Source organism: Hippopotamus amphibius, chromosome 4, assembly GCF_030028045.1.
Source record: "Hippopotamus amphibius kiboko isolate mHipAmp2 chromosome 4, mHipAmp2.hap2, whole genome shotgun sequence".
Taxonomy (NCBI): Eukaryota; Metazoa; Chordata; class Mammalia; order Artiodactyla; family Hippopotamidae; genus Hippopotamus; species Hippopotamus amphibius.
Genome location: NC_080189.1, coordinates 29,419,975 through 29,443,293, shown reverse-complemented (window position 1 = coordinate 29,443,293; position 23,319 = coordinate 29,419,975). Strand labels below are relative to the sequence as shown.

Here is a 23,319-nt window from a genome sequence, read left to right as displayed (position 1 = left end):
AAATATTCCTGGCAGGTGGTATGGTTTTATTTTCTAAGAGGTTTAGTACATGAGGCATTTGACCACTTGTTGGAGATTCAAGGGAGCTGCTGAACCCCCTGAAGGTCTTGACATGTGTAAATACAGCAATTAAACAGAGTTATAATCCCTGTGGTATGCTGTGTATCACAGAAGAGCTAAACATATTCAATTCTAAGCGATAAGTTTGATGCTTCTAAGAGGTACATTAGTTTAATTCACCAGGGGGTGACTGTGGCCTTGGAAATGTCTATTCTGCTTCATGAACTTTTTAGTTATTTGTGGATTTTCTTCTTAGCCATCCACTTTTACACATGGTTATTTAAAAAGAGTCAGCATGTCACATGCATCTTTCAGTTGTCCGTTAGTCTTTAGTGAATTGTGATACAGAACATCTTACCTAGAGCCGTTGCAGAAGTCTAAGAATTTGTGCTACTAGGACAGGACTGTTGGACAAGACGCACTTACCTCCACTAAAAGATGGCTGCTTTCTATACACAAGCCATAATTTTATTAGAACACAGGTCAGTGCTGTAGACTGAACGTGTCTCTCCTAAATTCATATGTTGAAATCCTAACTCCCAATATGATGGTATTAGGAGATGGGATTTTTGGGAGGTGATCAGGTCTAGGGCAGAGCCCTCAAGAATAGGATTAGGACACTTATCAAAGAGACCCCAGAGACATTCCCTTGACCCTTTCACCATGCGAAGTTACAGTGAGAAGATGGTTGTCTGTGAACCAGGAAATCTAGCTCTCCCCAGACACCGAATCTGCTAGTGCTTTGATCTTAGACTTTCCAGCCTCCAGAACTGTAAGAAATAAATTTCTGTTGTTTATAAGCCACCTAGCCTGTGGTATTCTGTTGTGCTAGCCCGAACTAACACAGTATGTGCCTAAGTTGCACCATGAAAGAACAGAATCTGTAGGAAAATATCAATAGTAAGTAATGCTAAGCAATTGTCAATAAACAACTTGTAATTTTTTAGATGATGGTATACATTTCTCAAATGAACATATCCTAAACCCAGTTGTGATTTCTTTTAATAACCTTCGAAGTGAAAATGTGTTCATTTAAAAATACATTCTGTGGTTAGGAAAGGTATTTTATAAGAGATGGTATTTTAATTAAGCCTAAATGACAGGAGAGCCCTCTGTGGAAGATTTAGAGTGAAGGTTTCCAGGAATAGTGGACAGCTAGCACAAACGTTTAAGAAAGGAATGAGTTGGTGTGCTTCTAGAAAAATGAGAAAGCCAACGTGGGAAGTAGAGTGAGGGAAGGGGAAGAACAGTCCAAAGTGATGTCTAGATGGTAGGGCATTGTGAGAAGGATGGGTTTTACTGGGGCAATGGGACACAGTATTATTTTGTATATTATTATTAAGAGAGAAGTGACTTGATATGGTCTCTCTGGCTACTATGTGGGAATGGGGTATGTGGTGAAGGGTAAAAGCAGAGAAGGAGGGTAGTACTCAGTTCTTTTCTGCAATAGACCAGATAAAAGACAAGGATGATGCTGGTGGTGGCCTGGATCAGAATGGCAGAGGTGGGAGATGGGGAAAAGCCTCTCAGTAATCCCATTCACTTTTTTTCCCCCAGCATGATGAATATGGTTAACTATACCGTACTGTACACTTGAAAGTTACCAAAAGAGTAGCTCTCAAATTTTCTTAACCCCTCCCACCCCCCCTCCAAAATTGTAGGCATGTGAGGTGAAAGATATGGCAACTAACCTTACTACATTAATCATATCAATACACAAGTATATCAAAGCACTACACTGTATGCCTTAAACTTACACAATGTTATATGTCAATTATATATCAACACTTTTATGCATTTGATTAGCTGTACATGCTCATAGTTACTAAATATAATTACCAGCACACTTTAATAGTATTGTCTTCATAAAACATTCAGCTAAGTATGCCAATCTCCACATAATTTTCCTCAAGTCAAAAAACACCTCCAAAACCTAAAGAGTGTTTTAAAACTTGGGCAAAGTATGTGATGCTTACCATGGTGGCACAAATATGAAAATGCTCAATACATATTACTTTAATTTAGTGATTCTAAAATTTGTTAGAGGCTGTAAAACTACAGACATATGAAAGTGGAATAGGAAGTTATTCTAAGTACAGAAGGAAATACAACACTTGTTTTTTCCTATCTCTGATATATTTTAGCATTTTTTTGTAGTAAAGTAATCTTTTCCAGCTTGTCTATATGTTAAAAGATTTCCCATTAAAGTGAGAATAATCATATTTAATGATAAATGTCTTATTGAGGAGACTAATATTACTTTAATGATGTTTTCATTAGCACACTTGAAGGAGCTTTATTTATTCCTAGAGATTCAATCATAAAGCTAGAAGGTACTACAGATCATGTAGTTCAGTTCCTTTTACCAAATGTCACCTAAATAAGGATACTAAACATTAAGGATGAAGTAGTTTTACTCAAGTCATCTAAATCATTGTGGTAAGAAAATTTAAAAATATACCACAATCTGAATTTACTGGATCTCTAACTTTAGAACTCTTCTTGTCTTCCTCCTCCACCTTCTCCTCCTCCTCCTCATCAGCATCTTTGGAGCGTCAAACATGTACTAAGTCCTTTATATGCATTCTCTCATTTAATCATCAGAAAAACTCTGTGAAGGAAGCACTATTATTTGTTTCCATCTTATCAACAAGGAAATTGAGGCACAGATAATTTAGGACACTTGGCCAAGTCAATTAGTCATTAGACAGTAGAATAAGGATTTGATACTAGATTCCCCTCTTAACCTCCACAGATTATAATACTATCCTCCTTCGATTTTAGTTACCACAAACTGTAATCTGTCTGTCTAGTCATTCATTCATCTGTTTAACCTACCTTCATCACATTAGCATTATTTAAGACATAGAAATGTAGTAAAATCTTCTAGATAAAAAAAAAGTCTTGCAAATGACAAACATGCTACACCATATCTTAGATGAATTATATGTTTTTGGAATTAGAATTTTTAAAAACTCAGTTACAAAGTGAAAAAGTGAAAAGGTTAGCAAAATTATATTTGATGAATTGGAAAGGGAACTAAACTTGGGGAACATGATTCCTCCATCTCTGTTGTTCTTTCTCAAGATTGCTTTTGCTATTTGGGGTCTTTCAGCAATTCCGCTCCTGTGTATATATCCGAAAAAAGCAAGAACGCTTATTTGAAATGATACATGCACCCCAGTGTTCATAGCAGCATCATTTACAATTACCAAGATATGGAAACAACCTAAGTGTCCATCAGCAGATGAATGGAGAAAGAAGATGCAGTATACATATAAAATGGAATACTACTCAGCCATAAAAAAAAAAAGAAATTTTGCCATCTGCAGCCACATGGATGGACTTAGAAGGCATTATGCTAAGTGAAATAAGTCAGAGAGAGAAAGACAAATACTGTATAATATCACTTATATGTGGAATCTAAAAAGTATAATAAACCAGTGAATAAAAAAGAAAGATGCAGACTCATGGATACAGAGAACAAACTAGTAGTTGCCAGTGGGAAGGGGAAAGGGGACTAAGCAGTATAAACTATTAGGTATAAAATAAGCTCCAAGGATATACTGTACAACATAGGAAATATAGCCAATATTTTATAATAACTATAAATGCAGTATAACCTTTAAAAATTGTGAATCACTATATTGTACACCTGTAACATAATATTATACACCAACTATAATTCAATCAAAGAAGTGAACTAACACTGTGAAAATATTCAATGTGCTTATAATACACATTGAAAGCTGGACAATTTTATATTGCCATACAGCTAGACTGCGTGCCTAAGCCTTAATTTATATGGCCTACTAACAAAAAGTATAAAGGACCTTAGGCTCTGCATCTTGATAGGTACTGTTAAATATTGTCATTATTTTTAACTGCAAAGCCAAAACACGTGCCAATGTTAACAAATCATTACATTTGCAAATGAGCACTCTACCGCATCAGTTCAAATGCTACTTTATTATACATTTAGAGATTACGTTTGTTGGCTATTAAGTCATACTTAATTTGTTAAGATGAAGAAGCACGTAAGGAGAATCACACTCAGTTATTATTAAATGTTATAATGATTCTAAGATTAAGTAGCAGTTGACTCAAATGTATTTCTAGCAAGAGCTCTCTTTCATGTAACAAATTATTACATCTACAAATGAGCACTCTACCTCATCAATTGAAATGCTACTTTATCGTACATTTAGAGATTAGGTATGTTGGCTATTAAGTCATACTTAGTTTGTTAAAATGGAGCACATGAGAATCACACTCAGTTATTATTAAATGTTATAATGATTCTAAGATTAAGTAGCAGTTGACTCAAATGTATTTCTAGCAAGAGCTCTCTTTTTTGATATACTTGATAAGCAATGAATTCATTATTTCGTTAAATAAGCCGGCTTCTCTTCTCTTATTCTCATCCTAGGAGTGAAAATGGAGATTGTCCACCTGATCACTACACCAGCAACCTGGAAGTCGTACCAGAGGTCTTTCCTTCACTTCCTACCCCCAGTTAGTAGTCAAAACCTGCATATTTTATATCCTTATTATCTAACACATTTCATCCCTCTCTTCATCACCACGGCTGTTGTCCTTGTTCCAGCCCTCTCATCTCCTGCCCTGGCTAATGCAATCTCCTAACTGGTTTTAGGCTCCTAATTTTCCTTCCGCCTATTCATCTTCTTAAAATCTCACGCAGAAGAGCTTGCTAAAATATAAAATGAATAATGTGCCTCCTAAAGATAATTCTTTCGTAGATCCTCAAGATAAACTTCGAAAGCCTTAGCATGGAATGAAAACCATCTATGAGGTGTCTTAACATGATCCCCCTGGCTCATTTCGGTTGCCTGATGTCCCTACTTCCTGTGGTCCAGCCATAGTGATTCTCATGGTTCAGTTCAAGTACACACTTTCTCCTCCAAGTCTTCTTTGAAAATGCTGCATCCTGCTGTCCCTTTGCCTAATTACTGGTTTACCCTGTTTATTCTCTACCCTGCAGAGGCTTCTACTGTGGTCCATGTTATACCTCTGTACTTGTTGACATATCTCTTTTTTCCTATGTGGGTGCAAGGTCCTTGAAGAAGGGACCATGTCTACATTCTTAGTATCCAACAAAGTCCCTGGCTCAGAGCACGCGTTTGTTGAATGAATGACTATTTGGATTTACTGTTAAGATTACTACATAGTTGCTACATTATTATTCTGTATAAGTACATTTGAGGCCTGTGTATCTCTTCATATTTTGTATAAAATACACAGTACTAAATATTTTTATGAGAAATCCTATTTTTAGACCCATATGTCTATCATCAGACTGCTGAAATGAATACTGTCTATTTTATGTCTCTCATTTTGTTATTATTATTCTTTCGGCCATGCTGCATGGCTTGCGGGGTCTTAGCTCCCCAACCAGGGATCAAACCCAGACCCCATCAGTGAAAGCCTGGAATCCTAACCACTGGACAGGCAGGGAATTCTATGTCTCTTATTCTAATGAAAGTACCAAAGGAAGGATTTTCTCTGTTCAGTCATGACTTGACAGCAAATTATTATATCTTGCAGAATCAGGAGAAAATGGAGGTTTCCTTTATTTCCTAAGAATGCTCACAAATGTTGAATTCTGGCCAAAAGTTTGCTTATGTTTCAGCAGAGTTTTCCCTCTATTTATTTATTTGTTTATTTATTTATTTTATTGGCTGTGTTGGGTTTTTTTTTGCTGTGCGCAGGCTTTCTTTTTAGTTGTGGTGAGTGGGGGCTACTCTTTGTTGTGGTGCACAGGCTTCTCATTGCCGTGGCTTCTCTTATTGTGGAGCCCAGGCTCTAGGCGTGTGGGCTTCAGTAGTTGCAGCACATGGGCTCAATAGTTGTGGCTCACGGGCTCTAAAGCACAGGCTCAGTAGTTGTGACACACGGGCTTAGTTGCTCCGCGGCATGTGGGATCCTCCTGGAGCAGGGATTGAACCTGTGTCCCCTGCATTGGCAGGCAGATTCTCAACCACTGTGCCACCTAGGAAGCCCAGAGTTTTCCTGTTTATTTAAAAAAAAAAAAATTATAAACCCGTGTTCCAAAGTTTAAAAAAACTTGGCAATTGGTACGTATTATTTCTTTGGTAATCAGACTCAGGTGAGGAAGGAGATGGAGGGAGAGATGGGATGGAGGGGAGAAAAAGGAAGAGGAAAATGAGAAGAAATGAAAAGATAATACACATATAAAGGGAAAGAAAGGAGAGAATCCGGTTTCAAAGGCAAGACTGGAACAGAGATGACACTATACTTGTGTATGTAAATGTATGCTCCTTTTCTCAGTTGCCCATATGCCAGTTTGCATTCCACTCCTATCAGACACTGTCAAAAGCCCTCTTAATATGTAGCCCCAGGCATCAGAATGAGTGCTTCTATCTTCTCCATATGGTTTAATAAGGATAGGTTAGGATGTGGGGCTGCCACCTGTCCAAATCAAGACTTTACGAGTCACCCATTGCAACAGCTCATTGGAAGAGGCAAGTTCTCAATGTGGCCTCACCCAGGAACGCTGCTGACATTATACCAGCGGTGTGGAAGTAGAAAGGACTGCTCAGAAGGAGTCTCAAATAGTGGTTATGAGAACATAAGTGGAGGACCAGCATCTACTTTGTGGATAAAAAACATTTTTTTAAAAGATTCTATGTTTCCAAATATCACCTTGTCAGAAAATAGTGAAGCATCAATGATATCAAGCCCAAAGGCATAATTAGAAATGGCAAAAAGAAAGCAAAAGGCCTAAATAAAAGGTAAACTAGGGGTGCAGATGTGCCCAATTATTGTGAGCATCCCAATAATTAATAAATTAGTGTTGATTATTTACATACCCAAAAAAGTCTTACATTTACAAAAATACTTGTCATAGGTTTTTAATAGTAAGATTTCAACAGAGAATTTAAACTACAATCCAATTAATAACAATTACTGAGACAATAATCACTGGGTAAATTAAGGATAAGCAGATAAAAGAGTTCATGTATTGTGTTTAGGGTAAAAATACACTGTTGATTCCTGAGACCATATAATCCGATTTTATATTGTGCCTCCTCCTTCCAATTAGTCAGCATTAGTGGATTACTAGGAAGAACGACTCTCCCCCCTAAAATTCTAATTAGGCATTTCAGAAGGCAATGAGTAATTTATGACCAGCAAAACAAAAACAAAAAAACCGAACCAACACAAACCACAATAAAAACAGCAGATTTCACCACAAAACAACAATTATTCAAGGGACTACAAATTGCATCAATCCTCAACAAGGCAAGAACCATGGACTATGATATAAAATTAATAAGTCACTCGCCATGCTGACAAATGCATATAATGGGATCCCCATCATAGGAAATATGAATATGGGCTTCAGGAGAAAAACTAGGAGGAATGCAGCCTAGAACAGCATTATGTAAAAAGAAAATACACACACACACACACACACACACACACACACACACCCACCCCCAAATCAAACTCCCTCCCCACTCAGATCTAGGAATAGTGCCCAGCCAAGAATCTGGCACCTTAAGCAGGCATTCAGTAAACATCTGTTTATTGAACAAATTCACCCCCTAAAGGAAACTCTGAGAGCATCCCGCTGGAGTTTAAGTAAAACAGAAAACTCTTCAGGTTTTATTTTCCTTTTAAATTAAAAATTTGATAAGCAATTTTATACAGTTTGGTAATTTTTAATTCATACTATATTGGAATGATAACCTCCTAAAACCACAGCCAACGAACTCTTCCTTTCCTCTCAGGGCACTTGTTAAAAAATCTCTCTCTACCTATAGGAGGTCACAAGAAACGAAAACACTTATGTTATAATATTTATTATTTTGGGGGCAACAAATCCAAATGCAACAAATTCAAGTTTACAATTATAATTAAAAATGTCACAGCACACAGTACACATAATTAAGTCCAGTTTTACAATCTGTTAGATTATACTTAGTAGTGCACACATGTCCATATCCTCCACTAGATTATATGCTTTTCCAGGGCAGGAATTGTTTTCCATGCATGTATCTGTAAGGTGACTGGGATTTGGTAAATTGTAGGCAGTCAGCCCTTGTTTCTTGCAGCATTAATTCAGGAAAAAATCAATACAGACATTAAGCAAGGCTTAGGGCAAAAATAAACGAAGTCTCATGGTCTTATCAATTCTCATGCTGTCTTTTATGAGATTAGTATTAAAGCCAAATGGGAAAGTCTGTAATTTTACTCCAGTTACATACCACCTTCTGATCTGTGGGGTAATGTCCCACAATACCGTCCCTGTAATGGAAACAACTGAGTATGGCTGTAACACGATCAACAGCCCTCAACACGTGTGGGGTTCTTGATGTTCATGGCCTTTAGGAGTTAAAGATGTTTCTGCAAATCTACAGTGAAGGACACGTTTAGAACATTTTAGAGTAGACTATTTTCTCTAAGGCACTAATTTTGAAGAAAATACACAGATTAAAATTTTAAAATGTCTACATGTAGTAAAGATACTAGAGCGGTACTGCAGAATTCAATTTAAAAAAAAGCTAGTGACTCCTTGCTTTCACATTTCTTTTACTATATTAGTTGGTAAAACAAGTTCTGACACACAGTTTTGAATTCAATCAACTCTTGGGACTGGCGTTTAATACATTTTCGTATTTTAGTGGTCATTTCATCATTTGTGAAAGAGCTTTAAAACTAAACTGGCACACAGCCCTGCTATAATCTAGGAGTTATATCCTTTCTGCATTGTTCCTAGTAGATGTATGTACAGATATATCTGTAAACACCAATTTGTGAATTTCAGATGTACAGCTCATTTAAGCTCTTGAGGTAGAATGACATGCAGGTGCCAGCCTTCCATATTTCAAAGCTTGAAGATTAACCTAATATACAATATGGTGACCTAACAGTTCTTCATTTGAAAGAAATCTGAAAAATAATCTCTGATACAGCTGAAGTGTGAGAACAACCCAGCGGGATTTCCACCTCTTCATTTCTTAATGAGTTTTTTGATAATGAGAGGTGACTTTGCCAGTCACTCTGGGCTCTATTATGGCTAATTTGACTCCACTTCACTCTCCTTGTTAATTATTAACACTAGCCTTTTTATCCTCATGAGACCACATTCCAATTTTCCTTTTTTTCGATTTTTATGAGCCCATCTTTATGAAGGTGAAAGTCTTGGAGAATAGGTTTTCACTTAGTGTAGAGGCCGAACATTTATTATTCGTTTAGGCAGAGACGCTGTGACATTGATTATATAAGCACGGGTGTTCTCTGGGATGGCTTTAGTGTGCTAGCAATGTGAAAAGGCTGTTAATTAAAGGAGAAGCACCGTGGTATTTTTCACTTGGGAATCAGTTCCCGATAGAATGGTCATTTGCCACTTGCTAGCATATCCACAGATTAAAAGGTGACCAGCTCCAAGGGTTTGCCCTTCAGTAGCAGTGAAAGAAATGACTGTGCCGTTTGCAGATGGCTTTCATCTGTCAGAAGCAGTCACTTGCCGTATCTATTATTGACAGGACAATTGTGGAGAATCGCACACAAGGGTAGAATCTATTCGTACCAGCTTCACAGTCATTCGGGATCATTCAGCTATCCTGCTAATTGCTTCATTATGAAAACATTTATTTTCCCTAATTTTAATACATCTCTTTTTCAAAACTGTTTCCTTAGATACCATTTAAAGTGATTACCCATCTAGTTAAGCCTTTAGTTGAGGGGAGTGGATCAGGACGGATGGAGGCGGGGTGGGGAGGCAAGCGGGAGTTCAGTCTTTTCTGGACAGGAATGAAGGAGCCAGAGTTTGTTTGCTTCCTCAGTCCTGCTCTGGGAGTCCGTGGGTGAGCCTGTGAGGGGCGGGAGATTGGGGACAGCTGCTAAAATTGTGGTGCAGCTGGTACTTTTCCCTTGAGGGAAACCACATTTCATCTCCGAAGGTTTTTAAGGCTAAGACTTTTCCTAATCACACCCAACTGTAAGGAAACACACCTACCCTAGACAGAATTCTTTTTTCCCTTCCTTAAAACCAGCAACCGAATTTGCTGTGTTGAATCTCTTTCCCCTCTAATTAGTTCAGTCCCTGGCATTTTTGTCATGGATGTTTTATAATGTACATGCTAAGCCAATACTTTATTTGGTCCTTTCTGCACCCTTTAACCAACCTGTTTCCTTTGCCCCCGTAACTCAAGGCCCTTAGAAACATTTTATGAGATAAAAATAAAAGCTTGAGGAATCTCCTATCTTCTTCAAAAATATTCTCTTACTTGATAAATGCCCCCAGAATCTGCTTTCGTTTTTATAGACTGAGGTGGGCTGGAGACTAAGTGATCAGGCTCCAACTTGCCACTGCTCTGGTGTCCTGCCCCCAAGCCCCAGCTCAGGCACCTTGCCTCCGAGGGATTTAGTTTTTTCAGCTGGAAAATGAAGACGGTTTGCCTAAGATGCTCTCCGCTCCCCTAAAGATACACACATATTTTTAAATATCAAAGCATAAATATTTTAACAAAAGATAGATGGTAAACAACCAGTGGGAACATCTACATTATTCATGAGAAAACAAAAACAAAAGCAATTCAGCTATAAAGCTTTCAAGGCACAAGTAAAGCACAAATTCTAACTAATATCTCTGTTAGAGACATGTTAGTAATTTTTATTTTGAAAAAGCAGACCTAAGTATGTGACATTATTAGTAATAAATCACAACCATTTAAATACTCTATATAATTAGTGGTACGCCACGTGTGGGGTAACAGTAGCACTGTTTTTCAGCAAATTATCTCCCTTAACAAGATTGGACATTTCGGAGCAATCTGTTCCTATTTTACTCCTGGCTAGTTAAGGTTTAAATTAATTAGAATTTGGACTACAACTCTAATTGGGTCAATATGGTAAAAACTGTCATGCCATGGCAGTGATGTAAGAATCTTTCTTTGGGGGGGGGGGGTGATGGTAGAAGGATAGAAGTTTTATGTTTTCCTAGAAGCTTTCCAAAAGGACAATTTGGGGGCAGCTATGGGTTGACACTTAACATTTGAATTGAATTCACTAAATAACCATCTGAATATTGAATTTAATGAAACAAACACATAATTATTAACAATATTCTTCATTATTATCAAGTGTGATATTAATAGCAAAAAAAATTTATGTCTTAACAACTACTGAGCTATTACTAAGTGGTCTTGGCTTTGGATAGTAACTTGTGAGTCTGAGTTGAAAGTTACTGCATTCTATTTCAATTCCCCAGATCACACTGTTCTCCCAACACCAAAAGGAAATTATGGCACTGGGGAACTTTTCTATTTATCTCACTACATAAAGGAGCTGCTTTTCTCTGAAATAACTGATGTTTTCTAAAATATGTTAATCACTGCAAAAATCAAAGCCTAGATCCACACTTATCCCCCAAATTGATAACATTCAAAAGAGATCATTAATAAATGCTTCTATATGATTGAGTAATGTATACCAAAAGGACATAACACTATACTTTATTCATTTACTAGTAGCCAATATTACAAAAATGGTTTAAAACAGGAGAGGAATACGATATTCTTTTGAATTAAATATTTGGCTAAAAATCACATTTCTGTTATTCTCTTTTTAGTGTTCTTTTTGATAGAACTCATAAAATTACACTTGAATGTAAGAGATTTTCTTAAAAATAAATTTTAAAAGATGGTAATTCATTGGCATTATGGTAGAGGTTTCCCAAGAAAATTTCTAAGAAATCTACAGTGTATTTATTTTCTGTATAAATTCTAACATATTGAATAAGTTCAATGATTCGTTATCTTTATTATTTGACTGTGAACATTAATAAATACCTCCAACTTTGAATAAAACCCCAAATAAATCTAAATATGGTCAATTCTTGAGTTTTCATACAAGTGGAGAAGAGCAATGTTGGAAATAATCCTATGCTTATTTATTCTCATTTAGGGACTACATGTATCATATTGTACCCATATTTATTTCTGGCAGCAGGTTTATTGATATACATTTGTCTTAAGACAATATTAAACCTTACTTGTAATTTCTTAGCAGAAAACAAATAATGATAAGAGACTGGGAAAGGAAGAAAGCCATTTGAGGTCTGCGAGCGGGCAGGAGGGAACTGAACTGGAATGTAAAAACTGACTGCGGACAATTCGCAGAATAAAGGGTTCACATATGGATAACTATGGATACAGCAAGTCCTAAGAGTGGACACTGCTGTTGAATCTGAAGTAGGAATCGTAGCTTAGTTCTTCTGCTTCTCAATAAGACCTTTTGGAAATGAAATTGGATAAGAGAAGGAATAAGACGACTGAGAGAATGAAGACTGAAATTTTAACTGGTTAATATCTATAATATTTATTTAGCATCCATTATACATGATTATACATTATACATCCATTACACATTACCTTCTTTAATCCTCACCACCAATGACACTGTAGGTACTATCATTTCTTTCTCTTATGAAGAACCTAAAGTTTACCGAGGTTAAGCTATTGTCAAAGATCAAATATCAAGCAGCAGAGACAGATGTGAATCTGTCTGGCACCAAAGCCTACGTTATTAATTAGTATAACATGACGCCTCTCTTACTATAACAAAGGTTCTTACCCTAGAGGCCAAAATCCAAATGTCCATAGGGAGCCCAATCTCATGTTCACGTCATATTCATATTCAAATTCACACTCATTTCATACAATTTCATATCTATGTAGATGCTTTTCCCCCAGTCAAACAGTCATAGTTCTATCATAGACTCAAAAGGATGAATAACCAGAGGAGGGTAACAAATGATGGAACAGAGTGATAAAATCAATAGAGTAATTTTTTAAAAAACAAAGAATAATGTCAAAAAAATGATTTGAGTTAAACCTAGAAATACAGAGTGGTGATGTCCTAGAAAGAGAGAAGCAAAAAGATCTGGAGTTTTAAAAGAGAGCAAGCGTGCACTGCGTCAACAGGGTGACTAAGCTCCTGCGAGAGACAGGGCAGCCACAGGCTGCAGGAGGAGCAGGCAGAGGCAGGCAGCTCTCCTCGGGGCCCGGGCGCTCAGGCCACGCTGTGGCCACTGTGTGCTTCTTAGCGCCACACTCCAGAGCTGTGCTGCAAACTGGGGGTGATCTTTTTAGAGGAAGCTGATAAGAATGGTAACGGGCATGAAAACCTGACCAGATGACCAGGAATAATGGCCGGGAGAAGAACACATACAGCAGCAAAAGGCCATTCCATGGATCACGGAGAAAAGGTCAGAACCAGAGGTTAGAAAGGGGCAGAGTTCATGGTGTGCAAGGTAGAAACAGGGACAGAGATGTAGAGAACAAATGTATGAACACCAAGGGGGGAAGGGGGTGTGTGGGATGAATTGGGAGATTGGGATTTACATGTGTACACTAATATGTATAAAATAGGTAATGAATGAGAAGCTGCTGCATAGCACAGGGAAATCTCCCTCACTTTGCTGTACAGTAGAAATGAACACAACATTGTAAAACAACTATACCTCAATTTAAAAAAAAAAAAAAGAAAAAAAAAGAAAGAAAGAGGCAGAGCTCAGCCTGGTTTATATTGAGAGGAATGTTATAGAACAGGGAGTGAGCGGCCCCAAGACCACTGCAAGCATTGAAACAAAGCCTGTCAGTAGAAACCAAATGAGTTGAAGGGAAACTTTAAAAAGAATCTTCAAAGGAAAGGCCCACAGGAATCTGTATGCTAAGAAATGCCTTCAAAAATCCTGATGAAAAACTAGGTTTATACTGGCTGCTAGAAGACCATGTACCAGAATAATTATAAAAGTTATTACTGCCTTGGGAAAATATGTCTTAATAGAGAACCTTTACGTTCTCTTTAATTTCTAAATACTGAGAGAGCAAGCCATACCACAGGGCAACATGACCATCATCTGCAGAACCGCATCTCTTCCGGTAAACAATAGTAGCACAATGTGTATTAGCAGAAGCCTTAACACGGCATGACATCTCTAATAAGTTTCTAAGGTATCTTTCAGAGATCTCAGTGTCCTCAGCTACTTTAGAAATGTTAACCTGTGAAGATTTCCGGATTCACAGGTACAATAAGCTGCCTATGTTGTCAGTGCTTGATGAAGGCAAGAGGGAAGGAGTAAGGTAGGAGTAAGGGCAATTCTGGAGGCCAGTGGAGAAAGGTGAGTGTTGCTGGTCTCCCCTAGACCCGGGCTGGATATACCTGGGGAGACTGAGCAAATGTGCTGGGCGAGTGCTAAAGCTCCATAGATACACACTCACACACACAAAGTTCTCCCCTCCTCCCCAGCTCTACACTAAAGAAAACGCAAGTGCTTACCGTCACTTCTGAGGAAATTATTAAGCAGTTGGAAAAGAGGAAAACTGTCCCAGGAGTCTTGTGGTTGTGCTTCCAGTGCAGTATCCATATCCACTGTGAATAAAGCCCAAAACTTCTCTGCGTGCTCTGCCAATAAATCAGGCCACCAGGCAAACGCCTGTAAACAAAGAAAGAAATAATGTAAACATAGGTTAGAAACGTACACAAATACTGTGAAAATATGTCCTTAAAAGTGAAATTGTAGGACACTATTATAGAGTGTGATACCCAATGTTTTACCATTTCTAGTCACAGGAAAAAAGAACTGGAAATAAATACAACAAAACATTGACAGCAGTTAGGCATAAATTATGACATACAAGGAATTTTTTTGTTTTATATAGTTTTCAAATGTTCTAAATTAAAAATACATTTTAAAAATAAAGCAATAAATGGCATTTTACATTTTACTTCTACATTAGATTTCATATTTTATTTATCAATGCCAAATTTGTTTACTATTTAAATACATATATCAATAAAATTACTGCTCATTTTAAAAATATTACACTTTATTTGTAGTACTTTTTTATGAATCTAAGGTCTAAAGCTAAAACACACTTTCATATAGAGGGATTTCCTGACCCTCCAATGTAAATTAGGTCCTCCTAGATACTCTCTCTGATAACAAGTGTTTTCATTTCATAGGACTTATCACTGTGTATATGACCACACATATATTTTAATGTCTGTCTCTTAAATTAGACTGTAAACCCCACAAGGGCAAGGCTGTGTATGTTCTATTTATTACTTTATACTCAAGTAGGCATTTTAAAATACCTTTTAGGTAGTGACAATAATCACAAAAAAAAACAACTCTGTTTAGATGGGTGAAAAGAATATTTACTTTTTAGGAGGTTCTCAAAAATAATGTGGCCTGCCCACGGAACCTGGCAGTAGGCCCACCAGCCAGCCCACCTGTGGAGCCTACCAACCAGACCACCTGGGGATATCTGGCTGGGCTGACTAGAGAAGGGCTTTCCCTGCTGAAGTCAGTCTGTAAACAAAGGAAGAGGCGACAGTTTCCTCAAATGGACAGCACCAATGCAAGACTGCAAGAATCATGAAGAATCTGGAAACAGAACACCAAACAAAGGAACAACATAAAGCTCCCACAGCCAATCCCAAAGAAATGGAGATTGATAAAGTGCCTAAAAAAGTTCAAAAATTGTTTTAAAGAAGTTCAGTAAGCTACAAGAGAACAAAGGCAGACAACTAAATGAAATCAGGAAAGTAATATATGGAAAAAATGAGAAGTTCAACAAAGAGAATTGTAAAAAAAGAACCAAATAAATATTCTGGTTGTTGATCAAGTAGAAGAATCAATGAACCTGAAAACAAGTAATTTGAAATTATGTAGTCAGAGGAACATAAAGAAACAACAATGAAAAAGAGTGAAGAAAGCCTATGAGATTTGTGGTACATCTTCAAGTGAACCAAACTGATGTGCATTATGGGAGTCCCAGAAAGAGAAGAGGAAGAGAAAGGGGCAGAAAAAACTTATTTAAAGAAATAATGGCTGGACTTCCCTGGTGGCACAGTGGTTAAGAATCCACCTGCCAATGCAGGGGACACAGGTTTGATCCCGGGGCCAGGAAGATCCCACATGCCATGGAGCAACTAAGCCCGTGCATCACAACTCCTGTGCCTGTGCTCTAGAGCCCACGAGCCACAACTATTGAGCCCCTGTGCCACAGTTACTGAAGCCTGTGCACCTAGAGCCCATGCTCTGCACAAGAGAAGCCACCGCAATGAGAAGCCCACACACTGCAAGAAAGAGTAGCTCCCACTCTCTGCAACTAGAGAAAGCCCATGCGTGGCAAGAGACCCAACACAGTCAATAAATAAATAAATAAATAAATAAATAAATAAATAAATAAATTTATATTAAAAAAAGAAAAAGAATGGCTAAAATCTTCTCGAATTTGGGGAAGGAAATGGACATACAGATTTATGAAGCCCAAAAGATCCCAAATGGGTTGACCTAAAGAGGTCTACACTGAGACCTATAATAATTAAAATGTCAAAAATTAAAGACAAAGAGAGGATTTTGAAAGCAGAAACAGAAAAGTGACTCATCATATACAAGAATAAGGCTATCAGTAGATTTCTCAGCAGAAACCTTAGAGGCTAGGAGGGAGTGGTAAGATATATTCAAAGTACTAAAGAAAAAACTGCCAACCAAGAATACTATATACAAAACTGTCCTTTAAAAATGAAGGCAAGAGAAAGGCTTTCCCTGACAAACTAAAACTGAGCAAGTTCGTCACTACTAGACCTGCCTTATGAAAAGTGTGAAAGAAAATTCTTCAAGTTGAAACAAAAGGATGCTAATGCGCCATAAATATATATGAAAGTATAAATCTCACTGGTAAAGGTAAATATGTAGACAAATAATACTGTAATGCTGTAATGGTGGTGCATAAATAATTTTTAACCCTAGTATAAAATCTAAAAGAGAAAATAACTATAACCACAAAAATTTGTTAATGGATATATAGTACAGAAGAGGTAAAATCTGACATCAATAACACAAAGTGTGTACGTAGGAAGTAAAAGTGCAAGGTTTTTGTATGTGACTGGTGTTATAAATTTAAAACAGATGGTTAAAAGCTCTGAAGTCCAGTTGAGAGGTCTTACCTATTGATAATTACTTTAAATGTAAATGGATTACACTCTTCAATCAGAAGACAAGAGTGGCTGAATGGGTAAAACAAAGATACAACCATATGCTTGCTGCCTATGAGAAAGATTTAAGTTTTAAGGACACACATAGGCTGAAAGTTAAGGGGTAGAAAAAGATATTCCATGCAAATAATAACCAAAAGTGAGCAGGGGTGGCTATACTTATATTAAACAAAATACAGTGTATGTTAAAAACTGCCACAAGAAACAAACAAGGTCATTACATGATGGGAAAGGGTCAATTCACCAGGAAGGTAGGAAAATTATAAATATATAAGCATCCAAACATTAGAGCAACTAAATATATAAACCAAACATTGACTCTGAGGGGAGAAATAGATGGCAACACAGTTACAATAGGAGACTTCAATACTATACTTTGAATAATGGAGAGCTCACCCAGATAGGAAATTAGGAAACAGCAGACTTGAACAAATGGGCCTAATGGAAAAATGCAGATCATTCCACACAATATCAGTAGACTATACATTCTTCTCAAGCACTCATGAAACATCCTCTTGGAAAGATCATATGCCAGGTCATAAAAATGTCTTATAAATTTAAGAAGATTAAAATCATTCCCAGTATCTTTTCCAATGACAGTGGCAAAAAACTAGAAATGAATAGCAAAAGAAAAAGAGAAAAATTCACAAAAACATGGAGTCTAAACAAGATACTCTGGAACAACCACTGGGTCAAAGATGAAAGCAAAAAAAAAAAAAAAAAAAAAAAGAAAATATCTTAACACAAACAAAAAACACAATGTACCAAAACTTATGGGATGCAGTGAAAGCAGTACTAAGAAGGAAGTTTACAGCAATGAACACATATTAAAAAAGAAAAAAAAAAAAACTCAAACAATATGACATTATACCTCAAAGAATCAGAGAAAGAAGAACTAAGCTCCAAATTAGGAAAAGAAAGGTAATAATAAAGATTAGAGTATAAATAAGTAAAACAGAAAAAAAATCAATGAAACAGAGTTTTTTTTTGAAAAGATAAAGTTGACAAAACTTTGGTTAGGCTAAAAAGAAAAAACAAAGAAGACTCAAATAAAATCATTTAAATTGAAGGGAGACATTGCAACTGATGTCACAGGAAAAAAATCATAAGAGACTTATGAACAATTATACATCAACAAGTTGGACAACCTAGAAGAAAAGGATAAATTCCTAGAAACATAATCTATCAAGACTGAATCAAGAAGAAACAGAAAACTTGAACAAACCAAAAACAAATAAGGAATTTGAATCAGTAATCAACAGCCTCCAAAGAAGAAAAGCCTAGGGACAGATAGTATTACAGGTTAATTCTACCAAACATTTAAAGAAGAATTAAAACCAGGTCTTCTTAAAACTCTTTCAAAAAATAGAAGAAGGAACACTTCTAAACTCATTTTATGAGGAGAGTATCACCCTGATATCAAAGGCAGAAAAAGACACCATATGCAAAGAAGAATATAGGCCAATATCCCTGATAAACATGGATGAGAAAATTCTCAAAAAATATTAGCATATTAATTTCAACAGCATATTAAAAGGGTCACACACCATGACCAAGTGGGATTTATCCCTGGGATGTAAAGTTGGTGCAACATACACAAATCAGTCAATGTGATACACCAAATTAACAGAGAGAAGGATGAAAATCACATGATCGATCATCTCAGTAGATGTAGAAAAAACATTTGACCAAATTCAACATCCTTTTATGATAAAAATTCTTACAAATTAGGTATAGAAGGAACTTACCTCAATACAATAAAGGCCATATGTGAAAAGCCCATAGCTAACATCATATTCATTGGTGAAAACCTGAAAACTTTCCCTTTAAGATCCAGAATATAGCAAGGATGCCCACTCTCAACATTTCTTTTCAACATGGTAATGGAAATCCTTGCTAGAGCAATCAAGCAAGAAAAAGAAATAAATGGTATCCAAATTGAAAGGGTAAATTTATCTTTGCAGATAATGTGATCTTGTATGTAGAAAAACCTAAATACTCAAATTGTTGGAAGTAATGGACAAGTTCAGCAAAGATGTGGGATATAAAATCAACGTACAAAAATCAGTTGCATTTCTATACACTAACAACAATCTGGAAAAGAAATTAAGAAACAATTTTATTTACAACAGTATCAAAAAGAGTAAAAATTCTTAGAAGCAAACTTAACCAAACAGGTGAACGACTTGTAAGCTATCAAGTATAAAACACTAAGGAAAGAAATTAAAGTAGAAAAAATAAATGGAAAGATATCTGGTGTCATGGATTAGAAGAATTCATATCATTATGAATTTGGGGTCCATACTACCTCCAAACAATCTACAGATTCAACACAAACTCTATCAAAATTCCACTGAACCTTTTTTTACAGGAATAGAAAAAACAATCCTAAAACTCATATGGAACCACAGAAGACCCCAGATAGCTAAAGTAATCTTAAGAAGAATAAAGCTGAAGGCATCACACTTTCTGATATCAAAATATGTATATTTCTAAGCTGTGATAATTAAACCAATCTGGCACTGGCATCAAAACAGACACCTAGACCAATGAAATAGAACAGTGATCCCAGAAATAATCCCACACATATATGATCAACTAATCTTCAATGAGGCTGACAAGAATATACAATGAGGAAAGGACAGTCCCTTCAATAAATGGTGCTGGGAAAACTGGACCCTTGTTTTACACCATATACAAAAATCAACTCAAAACACATGAAATACTTAAACTTAAGACATGAATGTGTGCAACTCCTAGGAGAAAATACAGAGAAAAAGCTTCTTAACTTTGCCTTGGCAATTTCTTAGATATGACACCAAAAGCACAGACAACATAAGCAAAAACAGGCAAATCATTAAACTAAAAAGCTAATGCACAGTAAAGAAAGCAATCAACAAAGGAGTGGGAGAAAATATTTGTAAGCCATATGCTGGATAAAGGGTTAATATCCAAAATGTACAATACACTCCTACAACTCAAAGCAAAAAACAACCTGAATAAAAGATGGACATGGGACAGAACAGACATTTCTCCAAAGAAGACTAACACGTGGCCAACATGTATATGAAGAGGTCCTCAGCATCATGAATCATCATTTGATTTGCAAATGGAAATCAAAACCACAATATCACCTCACACCTGTTAGAACAGCTATAATTAAACAAAACAAAAGATAAGTTTTGTTGAGGATGTAGAGGAAAGGGAACCCTTTTACACTGTTGGTAGGAATGTAAATTGATGCAGCCACTATGGAAAACAGTATGAAGGTTCCTCAAAAAATTAAAGATAGGACTAACATATGATCCATCAATCCCACTTCTGGGTATCCTTAAAAAAGGTTCTCAAAGAGATACCTACACTGCCATGGTCAATGCAGTATTATTCACAACAGCTAAGACTATCCCTGAAACTGGAAGCAGAGTACTGAGCTTTCGAACTCGATGAGACTTGAGTGATCATGGGCAAATCAGGTCCTTGGGTGGATTTCCATTTCCTCATCTGCAAATTGGCAATAACGATACTTGCCCTAGCCCTCTCCAGGGTGGTTTGGAAAAGTCAAGGAACATGAAAACCTCTTGCTGTACAAAAGGAAAAAAAGGAATCATTACCAGTACTACAAAAATGAGTCAAAAGTCACACAAATCTTATAATGTGACTCCAGATGTTTTAAAAATAATGATGTCTGCCCAAAGTAAAACAACGTGAAAGGATGTATTAGCATGTGGGAACGTCTACCTGCGGGGTTATAGCCTGCTTCTGAGTGGACCTGAGTGCTCTGCGGGACCCAAGTCAGCCTGTAGGGGTTTTTTTTTTGTTTGTTTTGTTTTTTAATTTTTCTTTTTAAGCGTGAGATCTTAGTTCCTCCACCAGGGATTGAACCCTGACCCTTGGCAGTGAGAGCACTGAGTCCTAACCACTGGACTGCTAGGCAATTCCTGAACCTGTAGGTTTGATTCCAGAGGGTGGTTGAATATAAATGTCCCCAGCAAAAAAAAAAAAAAAAAAAAAAAGTCCAACATGAATGGAAGTTTCTATGTGCCAAGTACTGTTCTAAAGGCTTTTTATACATTATCTTACTTAATCCTTTCAGGTAGATGGTATAATTATCCTTGTCTTACAGGTCAGCAAAGCCAGCAAGATTAAAGAACTTGCCCAAAGTCATAAAGCTGGTAGGTAACAGAGCACTAACTTGAATCCAGGTCAGCAGGAGTGTGGAGAAGCTCCTACACATACGGCCTCTTAATTAACTACATGTGGCACGTGGCTCTTCTGTCTATCCACCTAGTTTTGCAGATCAGACCAATGTTAATGTCTTCTGATTTTTTTCTTGCCAAAGTATTTATTATGGTCTGATTTCTTTATATCTTTCCTAATTTCTTTGAGGTCTTAGGCTTTTGATTACTATTACCCTCAAAATATAGCAACCATTTCATAATTTATAACAACAAAAAAAGGATGGCTGCATAAATCAGCAAAAACAGTACATCTGATATTGGCATGTATTACATGCTTCCCTCAGTCCCCAAGAAAATATCAGCTTGCAAGCCCGTATTTTGTAGATGAATGATCCTAAAAGCTCTGGAGACAGTTCAGTGACTAGGGTGTCAACACCACCCCCAACACACACACACACACACACACACACACACACACAGAGCAACATGAGGCCGAGGGGCCAAATTCTAGAAATATTTCCACTCTTTTGAGGAGCCAGCAGAATGGATTAGAACCTTCAGGATGACACTTAAACTAATGTCAAATGAATCATAAGTTTTCTGCAACTCTTGATTCAGGAAAATCTCTGTTAATTGGGTTCATAGATAAATATAAATATTGAAACAATCAAGCGAAATGAGGAGCTGAAAATACTTCAAAACATATGTCAGGGTAAAGTGCTACTCTTATTATATTTGTAAGTTAGTGAGTGACTAACAAATATTTTTGGTAGAGTATTTGCGCCCACGTAGTCTCATCTGAGAGTCCCTTTGCAAACTGAATTCTGCCTCTATAGCTCAGCTGTATGAAAGTCCCTTGTTGGTCATCTTCTTCCAAAAAGAATAAAATTCGTTAGACCACAGGCTAATCTAAAACTAAACCTAAATCCATCCCTAAAAAAATACTGATTCATCTCACTGGCTCTCTGGATATAAAGGCTATGTAATTAAGATGAACTCAACTGTTGAGATGATTGCAGTTTTACAGGGGTTCCCAACCCCCCGGGCCATGGACCGTTACCAGTCCTCGGCCTGTTAGGAACTGGGCCGCACAGCAGAGGTGAGCGGCAGGCGAGCGAGCGAAGCTTCCTCTGCTGCTCCCCAATGCTCCCCATAGCTCACATTACCTCCTGAACCATCCTCCAGCACCCTCCCTTCCCCGCTCCGCAGGAAAACTGCCTTGCACGAAAAAAGTCCCTGGTGCCAAAAAGTTGGGGACCACTGAGTTAGGACTAGGTAGTAAACAGATCTTGTTCATGAACAGGTTTTTGTGTAACTACACTTTAAGATGTTCCTCAGATGTGCATGGTAGTAGAGAGGAAATACGGATAAGGAGTAAGCAAAAACAATGGATAAAAAAAAAAAATCAAACATCCTTTCTCTTTACGTTCGAATCCTTCCAGATGCATAATCTGGTTCCGACACTGATGTTCGCGTGAATGGCCGGAATCACAAGTATGTGTGTCTGCAGTGAACTCCTCACCCTGCCCTGGCTCTGCTGCTGGAGCAGCCTGGGACCCAGCCAGCTGGAGGGCAGGGTACATCAACCACTTACAGGGGGAACTGAGCGCTAAACTGCAAATACAGAATTACCGCCAGACAGCCGCCTGGCCTACAGTGTCACCGATACCGTGGACTGTATCATATTCAAAATATTTTAGGGACCTTCAATTAAGATTCTGTTGCAACCATAAATCACAAAGTAACAGCCTGAGCTGTGCTCATATCCATCTTGCTGCCCCTCTCTCTGCCCCTTCACCGAGGGATATTCCCAGCCTCCATCCCCACAGCAGAGTCCCAGGACCCGCTAGGAGAGGAAGAGCCTGACAGACGGAAGGGATATCTCCAGGCTTGCACCATCCTTCTCCTCTCCGCATCTACATCCCTGCTACGACGCTGAGGGTCAAACGTGCCAGCAGAACCAGGGCAAGACACCCACACCGGCCACTCTATTGAAACAGAAGTAACAGTGTGGTTGCCTGGA

General features: G+C 37.4%; 1 protein-coding gene across 2 annotated transcripts in view; it reads right to left on the bottom strand.

Moving 5' to 3' along the window:
• Positions 1–23,319, bottom strand: part of CADPS2 (calcium dependent secretion activator 2) — a 524,489-nt gene that overhangs the window by 69,618 nt on the left and 431,552 nt on the right. For both annotated transcript variants that reach the window (XM_057732060.1, XM_057732061.1), the window contains exon 18: positions 14,392–14,548. In XM_057732060.1, coding sequence (XP_057588043.1) covers positions 14,392–14,548 — 157 coding nt within the window. The remainder of the gene's footprint in view (positions 1–14,391; positions 14,549–23,319) is intronic.